The 11,633-nt window shown below is 41.9% G+C and overlaps 1 protein-coding gene across 1 annotated transcript; it reads left to right on the top strand.

The window, feature by feature from the left end:
• Positions 1-2,410: 2,410 nt before the first annotated feature.
• Positions 2,411-4,397, top strand: LOC148128591 (alkaline ceramidase 1-like; the record flags this gene model as incomplete). Its single annotated transcript, XM_087948784.1, has 3 exons — positions 2,411-2,548; positions 3,370-3,507; positions 4,226-4,397. Coding segments are annotated over 3 exons (448 nt in total), but the record flags the coding sequence as incomplete, so codon positions are not given.
• Between the last annotated feature and the right edge of the window lie 7,236 nt (positions 4,398-11,633).

Below are 11,633 nucleotides of genomic sequence, written 5' to 3'. Positions count from 1 at the left end.
GGAAGGAAGAAGGAGGAGGAGAGGAGGAAGGAAGAAGGAGGAGGAAGGAGGAAGGAAGAAGAAGGAGGAGGAGGAAAAGGAAAGGAGGAGGAGGAGGAAGGAAGAAGAAGGAGGAGAGGAGGGAAGAAGGAGGAGGAGGAGGAAGGAAGGAAGAAGGAGGAGGAGGAAAGGAAAGGAGGAGGAGGAGGGAGGAAGAAGGAAGGAAGGAGGAAAGGAAAGGAGGAGGAGGAAGGAAGAAGAAGGAGAGGAGGAAAAGGAAAGAGGAGGAGGAGAGGAGGAAGGAAGAAGGAAGAGGAAGGAAAAAGGAAAGAGAGGAGGAGGAAGGAAGAAGAAGGAGAGGAGGAAAGGAAAGAGGAGGAGGAAGAGGAAGGAGGAAAGGAAAGGAGGAGGAGGAGGAAAAGGAAGAGGAGGAGGAGGGAAGGAAGAAGGAGAGGAGAGGAGGAGGAGGAAGAGGAGGAAGGAAGGAGGAGGAGGAAAGAGGAGGAGGAGGAGGAAGGAAGAAAGAGGAGGAGGAGGAAGGAAGGAAGGAGAGGAGGGAAAGAGGAGGAGGAGGAGGAAGAAAGAAGAAGGAGGGAGAAGGAAGGAAGGAAGAAGGAGGAGGAGAGGAGGAAGGAAGAAGGAGGAGGAGGAGGAGGAAGGAAGAAGAAGGAGGGAGGAAAAGGAAAGAGGAGGAGGAGAGGAAGGAAGAAGGAGAGAGGAGAGGGAGGAAGGAAGAAGAAGAGGAGGAGGAGGAGAAGGAAGAGGAGGGAGGAGGAGAGGGAGGAAGGAAGAAGGAGGAGGAGAGGAGGAAGGAAGAAGGAAGGAGAGGAGGAAAAGGAGGAGGAGGAGAGGAGGAAGGAGAGAGGTGGGAGGAGGAGGAGGAGAGAGAGGAAGGACGAAGAGGAGGAGGAGGGAGAAGAGGAAAGGAGAGGAGAGGAGGAGGAAAGGAGGAAGGAAGAAGAAAGGAGGAAAAGGAAAGAGGAGGAGGAGAGAGATTTAGATTTCAGCAAGGCATTCGACAAAGTAGACCACAACCTACTTCTTGGGAAGCTAGAAAAAGTGGAATAGATAGCACCACCACTAGATGGACTCGCAACTGGCTGGCAAACCATACTCAACAGTAGTCCTTAATGGGTCTAAGTCTACATGGAGGAAGGAAGCAGTGGGGTGCCACAAGGTTCCGTCTTAGGCCCAGGACTCTTCTATATCTTCATTAACGACTTAGATGAGGGAATAGAAGGGAACTTACCAAATTTGTAGATGATACTAAGCTGGCAGGAATAGCCAACACCCAAGAAGATCAGCTCAAGATCCAGATGGTTCCCTTGACAGACTAGAACACTGGGCCGTATCTAATAAAATGAAATTCAATATAGAGAAAAGTAAAGTCCTACGCTTAGGCAAGAAAACCCAAAAGGATCCATACAGACTGGGTGAAACCAGGCTCAATTGCAGGAACTGGGAGAGGGATCTTAGAGTCTTAGTGGACAACCAGCTAAATAGGAGCCAGCCGTGTGCAGCAGGAGCCAAAAAAGCTAATGCAATCCTAGGTTGCATAAACAGAAGGATGCAATCGAGATCAAGGGAGGTACTAATACCACTCTATAAAGCCTTAGTAAGGCCACACCTAGAGTAATGCATCCAGTTTTGGTCACCACACTATAAAAAAGATGTTGAGACTCTAGAAAAAGTGCAGAGAAGAGCAACCAGGAGGATGAGGGGACTGGAGGCTGAAACACACGATGAACGGTTGCAGGAACTGGGCCTGGCTAGTCTAGGGAAGAGAAGGACCAGGGGAGACAGGAGAGCAGGGCTCCAATATTTGAGGAGGGGCTGCCACAGAGAGGAGGAGGAAGGAGTCAAGCTATTTTCTAAAGCTCCTATAGGCCAGGCAAGGAATAATAATGGATGGAAACTGAACAAGGAGAGATTCAACCTGGAAACAAGGAAAACAATCCACCCATGGAAGAGAAGTTGCCCTCGGAAGTTGTGGGAGCGCCATCGCTGGGCTTTCAAGAAGAGACTGGACTGCCATTTGTCAGAAATGGTGTAGGGTCTCCCGCTTGGGCAGAGGGGGTTGGACTAGATGACCTCCAAGGTTCCTCCCAACTCTGATTATCTGTATCTGAGAGGGAGAGGAGGAGAGGGAAAAGGGGAAGGAAGGAGAAGGAAAGGAAGAAAAGGAAAGTGGAGGAGGGAGAGAGAGATGGGAAGGAGTGGAGAAGAGGAGGAAGAGGAGGAGAGGGAGAAAGGGAAGAAGCAGAGGAGGAGGAAAAGGAGGAAGGAAGAGGAGGCGGGAGGAGAGAGATAGAGAGGTGGAGAAAGAGTAGGAAGGAGGAAAGGAAGAAGAGGAGAGAGAAAAGAAGGGGAAGGAGGCGGAGGAGGGCCGCCTCCAGGGTCAACCACATCAATATGGCCGTCCCTCTCTTAGGGATCAGTTCCTCACCTTTGTGGCCACAGTGACGGTGACCAGCACCCTGATGTCCTTCATCAAGCCGGCCCTCAATGCCTACATCCTCAACTGCGTGGCTTTCCACCTGCTCTACCTGGCCTTCGTGGAAGTGCGCAGGTAAGCGGCTTCTTTCGCGGGGCTGCCTGCTGGGCCCCGGACCCTGCGAAGGGAAGAGGGTTGCCTTTCCCCCAGTCGCTTTTCTCAGTGTCCTTGCAACTTAGGAGGAACAGAAGGAGAGGAGGAGGAAAAGGAGGAAGGAAGTAGAAGGAGAGGAGGAAAAGAGGAGGAGAGAGAGAAGGGGAAGGAGGAGAGGAGGAGGAAAAGGAGGAAGGAAGAAGGAAGAAGGAGAGGAGGAAGAGGAAAGAGGGGGAGGAGAAGAGAGGGAGGAGGGGGAGAGAGATGGGGAGGAGAGGAGGAGGAAGTTCCTCCTTTTCCTCTTCTCCTCCCCCTTCTCCCTCTCCTCCCTCTTCCTCATTTCCCTCTTCCTCCCCTTCCTCCTCCTTTCCTCCCCATCTCTGTCCCCCTCCTCCCTCGCTTCTCCTCCTCTCCTTCTACTTCCTTCCTCCTTTTCCTCCTCCTCTCCTCCTTCCCCTTCTCCCTCTCCTCCTCTTCCTCTTCCGTGACCTGTCGTAAACCGAGGACTCCCTGTATTCCGTCGCGGAGGCCTTGCGGGGAGCCATTTCCGAGGTCCGGTCCAAGGCCAGACTGGCCCCTCAGAGACCGGCAGCAAAGCCATCTCCACCCTGAGCCCGGCCTTTTCTTCAAAGCGGGGTGGGGGAGAGGACCCCAGGGGCTCACCCCATTTGAGAGGGAGGGTCTGGGAGATGCTCCTGGTGCAGGGACTCAGGTGGGGACCCAGCGGGGAGGCTCCCCCTCCCCCCTGGGGCACGGATGGGCTGGACGGAGGACCGCTAAGCCCGCCGCCCGCCCTCCCGCAGGTGCAGCAGCCCGGCCGTCAAGCGTGCAGCCTGGACCATGACCTTCTGGTGGGTCATCGCCATCAGCTGCTGGCTGGTGGACAAATTCTTCTGCGGCTTCTGCCAAAGGCTCAACTTTTGCTACCTCCACAGTTTCTGGTAAGAGGGAAGGTGGGGGAGAGGGAGGGAGAGAGAGGAAGGAGGGGGGGAGGGAGGGAGGGATAGGGAGAGGGAGAAGGATGGAGAGGGAAGGTGGGAGGGAGAGGGAGAGAGAGAGGAGGCTGGGAGAGGGAGAGGGAGGGAAAGAGAGAAGGAGGGAGGGAGGGAAGGATAGGGAGGGAGGAAGAAGGAGGGAGAGAGAGAGAGAAGGATGAAGGGAGGGAGGGAAGGTGGGAGGGAGAGGGAGAGAGGGAGGCTGGGAGAGGGAGAGGGAGGGAGAGAGAGAGGAAGGAGGGAGGGAGGGAGGGAAGGATAGGGAGGGGAGAAGGAGGGAGGGAGGGAGGATGAGAAGAAGGAGGGAGGGAGGGAGGGAAGGTGGGAGGGAGAGAAAGAGGCAGGCTGGGAGAGGGAGAGGGAGGGAAAGGGAGAAGGAGGGAGGGAGGGAGGGAGAGGGAGAGGGAGGAAAAGAGGGTGGGAGAGGGAAGGAGGGAGGGGGAGAAGGAGGGAGGGAGGGAGAGAGGGAAGGATGGAGGGAAAGAGGGAAGGTGGGAGGGAGAGGGAGATAGGGAGGCTGGGAGAGGGAGAGGGAGGGAAAGAGGGAAGGAGGGAGAGGGAGGGAGGGGAGGGGAGGAAGGAGGGAGGGGGAGTCTAGTCCACCCCCAGGCGGGACCTGGAGGGTGGAGAGGGACTGAGGCTGTTTCCTGCCCTCCCCCGCCAGGCACGTCCTCATCAACATGGCCCTCCTGCACTGCATCACCCTCATCCTCTTCTTCGACATCTACCACGACCTGCCCAGCAGCGAGCCCTCCATGGAGTACTGGCCCAGCAGCAACTTCCCCCTCGCGCTGCCCTACGTCAAGATCCAGAAGCCCCTGAAGTGGTGCTGCTAGCAGCGGGGCTGGCGGGGCAGCGTTGGGGGGGGCAGGCGGCCACTGCCAACCCCCCCCCCCCATTGGCTCCTCCAGGATTGGACCCGGCAGCTATGGGTGGGGGGCCTCGGAGATCCCGGGAAGGAGGCAGCAGGGACCGTCTGCAGGCCGCGTCTTCCGTGCCCTCCATGGCTCGCACCCAGGTCTCCGAAAGGACAAAGACAAAACCAGAGGCCGGACATCCAGCAGAAACTCCATTTTTCTTCTTCTTCTGCTTCTCTCCCAAAATGCCCCTGGAGATTCTCCATCCTCTTGAGTCCTGGTTGTCCTAACGGTGCATTTATTTATTTTTTGTCAAGAGGCTACTGGACTTTCTGGTTTTTTTTTTCTTTGAAGACGTTTCGCTTCTCCTCCAAGAAGCTTCTTTGTTCTCTCCAAAAACATGTTTAAAAGCATTTTGGTACCTTTCAGATTAGAACATAGAATAACAGGGTTTGGGGAGACCTTTTTTTTTTTTTTTTTTTAAGTAAAAGTTTTATTGACTTTGACAACAAACAAAAACACATAAAACATAAGACATCAAACATAAAAGCATCATCCTCCTTCATAAATTTACAGACAGTGTATCGGTTGGTTTACCACTCTTTTTTGTGCATCCATTTCATAGTCACCATTGTAATTATGTTACATAATAACTCATATTATCAATCAACAATTATATATCCTAATATCATTATTAAACAATCATTTGACTATAATTTTATTAACTCATACTTAAGCGAGATAACTATAATTTACTTAATTTATTTTATAACAGATCATAAAATCATACCAAGTCTATCTTAATAAAATTTTATAAAAATGTTATCAAAACAAAAGAAAACAAAAAAATGTATATTCATTATTATTTCCTAGGTTTCTAAATATTCTATTATTATATTGTATTATCTAACCATTGATAAAAAAGATCCCAAACTTCATAAAATTGTTTATCTTCTTGTTCTCTAATTTCAAATGTCAATCTGCTCATTTCAGCACATTCCAATATTTTCTTGATAATTTCTTCCTCTGATGGTATTTTTCTCACTCTTCCAATTTTTAGCAAATACAATCCTAGCCACTGTTAATACATTTACAATCAAATACTTTAAGTTTTTATTATATGTATCAGGTAACATTCCCAATAAAAAAATCTCTGGTTTCAAATCTATATGTTTCTTTGTCATTTTTCCAACCATATGCGAATTCTAGTCCAGTATTTTCTGGCCTCCTCACAAGTCCACCACATATGGTAATATGAGACCAGGTATCTGATGACATTTCCAGCACTTTTCAGATTTATTCTTGAACATTCTTGCTATTCTTGTCGGGGGAAAGTACCACCTGTAAAACATCTTATACAAATTTTCTTTATATGCTGTTGACATTGTCATTTTATAATTTTGAGACCACAATTTTTGCCATTTCTCTAAATCAATCCCATATCCAAAATTCTTCCCCCAAGCAATCATTGTTTCTTTAACTTGTTCTTCCTCTAATTTAATTTCCAGCAAATAACTATATAATTTTTAATCACTTTTCATCAGTACCTGTCAAAATCCTATCTAAGTCAGTCAATTTATCATAAAATCCTTCTGTTTTAGAATCTTAAGATACCTTGAATGTATTTACATATGAAAACCAGTTCATCTTTATACCTTGTTCTTCTAAATTTTGCATCTTTTAAGTTCACCCTTTTCATCCAGTATTTCCCCATATCTAACTGTTTGTTCCTTCTTATATGTTATGGGATAAGAAAAAGCTTCAATAGTTGATAACCAAACTGGGATTTTCAAATAACATTGTTTCTTAATTTTCTCCCAATTCAACCATAACAATTCTCGTATGTAATGCCTTCTAAAATAGCCCTGTGATTTAGTTCCCTTATATCATAGAAAAGTGTGCCAGCCCAATAATAAGTCATGTCCTTCTAATGTCAACAATCTAGTCTTTCTTAACGTTATCCATTCTTTGGCCCACATTAAATTTGCAGCTTGGTAGTACAACTCCCAATTAGGAAGGCCAAATCCTCCTCTAATTCTAGCATCTTGAAAGAGTTTTAATTTTATTCTCGCTTTCTTACCTTGCCATATATACTTCAACACAATTTTATTTAATTCTTCAAAGTAATCTTTACCTAACCTAATTGGTATTGTTTGAAACAAATATAAAATTCTGGGTAGAATATTCATCTTGATTGTTGAGATTCTACCTATCACGACAATTGTAGGTTTTCCCATTTTTCAGATCAGATGCTATCTGCTGTTTAAGTTTAATATAGTTATTCTCTTTCAATGTAATACATCTTGACGTCAAATGTATCCCCAAATATTTAACTTTGTTCGTAACTTGAATTTTCAATAGGTCTGCCAACTCTTCTCTTTGTCTTAATAGCATATTCTTTGTCAGAATCTTTGTTTTGTCTTTATTTATTTTCAAACCAGCCATCTCACCGTACATCTCTATCTTTTCCAATAGTTTTAAAGCTGTCTCTAGAGGGTCTTCCAAAATAAAGACCAAGTCATCCGCAAAGGCTTGCAATTTAAATTCCTCCTTTTTAACTTTCATTCCTTTTATATTTTTGTCCTCTCTAATATTTCTATTTAACACTTCCAAGGTCAATACAAATAACAAAGGAGATAATGGGCATCCTTGTCTGGTACCTTTTCTTATATTAATAGAGTCTGTAAATTCTCCCTCTATCATTACTTTTGCCGTTTGCTTATAATATATGGCTTCTATTGCTTGGATGAATTTTCTAGCAAAGCCCATCTGTTCCAATAATAATAGCATAAATCTCCAATTCACATTATCAAATGCCTTTTGGGCATCTAGGAATATCAAAGCCATTTGTTTTTCAGGATGCGCCTCATAATATTCCAATGTGTCCAGGATTACCCTCATATTGTCTTTAATTTGTCTCTTTGGTAAAAATCTATTCTGATCAGGGTGAATAAAGTTGTTTAAGTATTTTTTAAGCCTTTCTGCCAAAATTGAAGCAAAGATTTTATAGTCTGCATTCAATAAAGAAATAGGTCTATAGTTCTTAATTTGTAATGGATCGGCCCCTTCTTTTGGGATAAGTGTAATATAAGCTTCTGACCATGTTTTAGGTATTTTCTTATTTAACATAACTTCATTCATGACTTCTAGCAGTGGAATGCTCAACGATTCTTGTAATGTTCTATAAAATTCTGCCGGAAGCCCATCTGGACCTGGTGCTTTTCCATTGTTCTGTCTGTTGAGTGCTTCGGTTAATTCCATCATTGTTATAGTGCTTTCTAACATTTTTCCAGTTTCATCAGGTATCTTAGGTAGGTTAGCATTTTGTAAATACTGTTTAATTTTTTCCTCATCAAGATCCTCCTGTTTATATAATTGTCCATAAAAGTCTCGAATGATTGCCTTTTTCTCCTTATTACCATAGCAAATTTGACCTTGATCATCTATTAACTGTAATATTTTCCTTGATTCTTTCTCTTTTCTCAGTTTATATGCTAACCATCTACCTGGCCTATTTGCATCTTCAAAATAGTTTTGTTTAGCACTTCTAATTTTTTGTGCCAATTCTTCTTTCTCTACTTGATCCATTTTATGTTTAATTATGTCCATTTTAAGTTTAATATCTTTTTTTCTGTGGCATTTTCTGTAGTTCTTTTTCCAGTTTTTATGATCATCTTCTAGAGCTTTAATCGTTTGCCTCTTTCTAATGTTCTTTTTCTTTGTATAGTCTATTATTAATCCTCTCGCATATGCCTTCATTGTATCCCAAACATTCTGTATTGAAGTATCTTCTTTTTTGTTTTCATTAAAGAAGAAAGCCAATTCTTTTTCCATCCATTGTGTAAAGTCTTTTCCTTTAAAATAGTATTATTTAATGTCCATCTAGATCTTCTTTTTGTCCTTTCCATTTAATTGTCATTGGATTATGGTCTGCCCATGTACTTGTTTCAATATTTATTTCTTGAATATTAGATATTAGTTCTGTTGAGATCCAAATCATATCTATTCTGGACCATGATAAATGTCTATTTGAATAAAAAGTATATTGTTTGGTTTTAGCATTTCTTTCTCTCCATATATCTTTTAAATTTAATTCATCTATCATTTTAAAAAAAGATTTGGGGAGAGTCTTTCTATTTTGTCTTGATGCTGTCGCTGTATAATCCAGTTTATTATCTACAATTCCATTGAGATCTCCCATCATAACTATGTTAGAATAGTCCAATCCCATTGTTTGCATATGTAATTTTTTATAAAATTCTTCTTGTTTATCATTCGGGGCATAAATTGCAACCAGGAGTATTTTTGTATTATTATCCACTATTTCAACCATTAATACTCTTCCGTCTTCATCAGTATAAATCAGTTTTGCTGGAATAGTTTCTTTAATGTACAAAACCACTCCTCTTTTCTTACAGTGAGTCAGAGAAGTAAATATTTTCCCTAATTTTGATCGTACCAGTAATTGTTCATGTTGTTTTTTAATGTGTACTTCTTGTAAGCAAATTATATCAAATTTTAACTTCTCTAATTTGTGAAAAAAAAAATAATTCTTCTTTTAGTAGCTGAGTTCAGTCCATTTATATTCATAGAAATCAGTTTTTTTTCCTCCATGATTATGTTTTGTATTTAGGTCTAACAGCTCTCGTGGATCTTACTTCACGTTGTTCTTTGGTCTCCACTTGTCCACCTATTGCGCCTTCTTCTTTTCCCGTTCCCATTTGGTCCTCTTCAAGTTCAGTTAAGATGTTCTCTTTTTCTATCTCCATTTCTCTTCTTTCGAAAAATTCCTTGTAGAATATTTCTGCTTTCTCAATTGAGTCAATTCTGTGTCTCTGTTCTTGCCATGTGAACATTAATCCTTCTGGAATCAGCCATCTGTAATTCACCTCTTTTTTCAATAACATTTTAGTCAGGAATCGATATTCTCTTCTCATCTCTCTCACTTTTCTGGGTACTTGTTTTAAGACCACAATCTCTTTGTCTTTATATTTCAACACCTTCTCTCTTGCCACTTGTAATATTTGAGTTTTAATAGTTTTTTTGGTAAATCTGACATGGACCTCTCTTGGTAATTGGTTCCTCACCGCATATCTTGTGAAGACTCAATATATCTCATCTACTCCATCCATCATCTTTTCCTCTGTTATTTCCAGAGCTCCAGCCAGGATTTCAATCATTACTGCAGCCAAATTTTGTCCTTTTTCTTCCTCAATATTTTGGAATCTGAGATAAAATTCTGACCTGTCCATCTCCCACTTCAACATCCCACTTTTATCTTGTTCAACCATTGTTAATCTGCTATCAATATTTCCAATTGTCTCTTCTCTTTGTTTGTCTTTCTCTTCCATTTTTTGGAGTCTCTCATCATATTTCACCATCATTTGTTGAACATTTTCAAATTTTTCATCAATCTTCCCAATTCTTTGGTCAATACTCTCCATTCTTTGTTCAATACTCGTTTTAAGTTCTTGAATTCCTTGCATAACCATCGTTAAATCCACTTGTGCTTTATCTTGCTTTGCCATTGTTGAAAGTCGTCCTCCAGTTGATGGGGAGGCAGGAGCAGAAGTTGAAATGCCCGAAGGTAAAATTTTCTTACTCATTTAAGTAGCTCAGAGTCTTCCAGCTCTTTTAATCCAATTAGTAAGGTGGCCAATTATAATCCAATTAGGAAAAAGGAAAACACAAAAAAAAGCCAATAAAAAGTAAAAAGCCCAAAATTAAAAAAAAGGGAGATTCTTCAGGTTCTTCTAGACCTTAATCCTGTTGTGGAATAATCAATTATGATTCAAAAGTAAAAAATTAAAGATAAAGAGAAAAATAAAAAATAAAATAAAACCCAATAATATTAAAAAATAATAGAGAATAAAAAAGAAAAAGGTTCTTCAGGTTCTTCACACCTTAATCCAATTGAGAGATCTCAAAAAATGAAAAATAGCCATAAAAATAAGTCAAAAGTAGAGATGGAGAGGCAAAAATCCCAGTAAAAAAAAAAGAGAGAGAAAAGAATATTCTGAGGCTTCCCCTTCAAAAAATAAAAATAAAAATGAAATAAAATAAAAAATAAATATACCAATATTACAAAATACTGTGGGGGTTGAAGAGGAGGGTTAAAACAGCTAATAGAAGGTTAAAAAAAAGCGCACACTGCCTTTTATTTATCCAAGGCTCTTATTTTGGCTTCTCCACAAATTTCAAAGCCAAGCTTCAAATGTTCAATTGATAATAGAAGTCCCAAAGAGCACCTGTGTAAACATTCTCCAGTGCTCTTCCCTCTATCTTATCGTTTCCAGTGACCTTGAGAGAAATTTTTTTCACAGCTCTCAACTTCAAATAAAGTATTTTCAAGCCTCTAGTTGGCAGTGTTACAAAGTTTCTTTAATCCACTCCCCTTCTTTCCCCCCAAAAGCCTATATATATATATATATATATATATATATATATATATATATATGTATGTATGTATGTATGTATGTATGTATGTATGTATGTATATGTATATGTATATGTATATGTATATGTATATGTATATCTATATCTATATCTATATCTATATCTATATCTATATCATCTATATCTATATACATTTAAAAAAAGATACTAAAGGGACCTCTATTTTAAAAAATATAAACAGTCAAAAAGGAGAAAAAAGAGCAAGTAAATATAAAAGAAAAACCAGTCTGATTAACTAGATCACAATAGAAGTTCAGTGAAGAAAAAAAAGTAAAAGTAAAAAGCCAAGCCTCACTTTGACATTCTTTGAAAAATTGCCACTAAGTCAAATTTTGTCAAGGATTTTACAGATTTCTTCTCACTCTAGAGTGTCCTTAAGTCCCAAGTATTAAAAAAAAAGTCCTTACCAGCCGATACACTTTCTCTTTCTGTCTCTTCCTTCCGGAGCTGTCCCAGCTTCAGCAGCTTGATGGTAAAGGGGCTTCTCCTGGATCCACCAGGGACTTTGCGATGTCCCTGGGATCAACAGAACGCACCCCTTACTGTCACCGTCTCTACGGGACGGTTTAGGTCCGTTGGGACCGACCAGGGGCGAAGATATCAGCTGCGATCTCGGAGCCCCGAGATTGCAGCTGTATCGCAGCGACGAAGCTCCGCCTTCTCCCCAAGGTTTGGGGAGACCTTTGAGGTCTTCTAGTCCAACCCCCTGCTCAAGCAGGACACCCCCTCCCACTTTGGACAAAGAGGTATCCAGTCTCT

This window comes from Notechis scutatus, unplaced genomic scaffold (assembly GCF_049901735.1).
Source record: "Notechis scutatus isolate UNSWTSFEM ecotype Mainland unplaced genomic scaffold, rNotScu1.2 NSCUSCF19, whole genome shotgun sequence".
Lineage (NCBI taxonomy): Eukaryota > Metazoa > Chordata > Lepidosauria > Squamata > Elapidae > Notechis > Notechis scutatus.
This window is presented reverse-complemented; position numbering and strand designations above follow the sequence as displayed.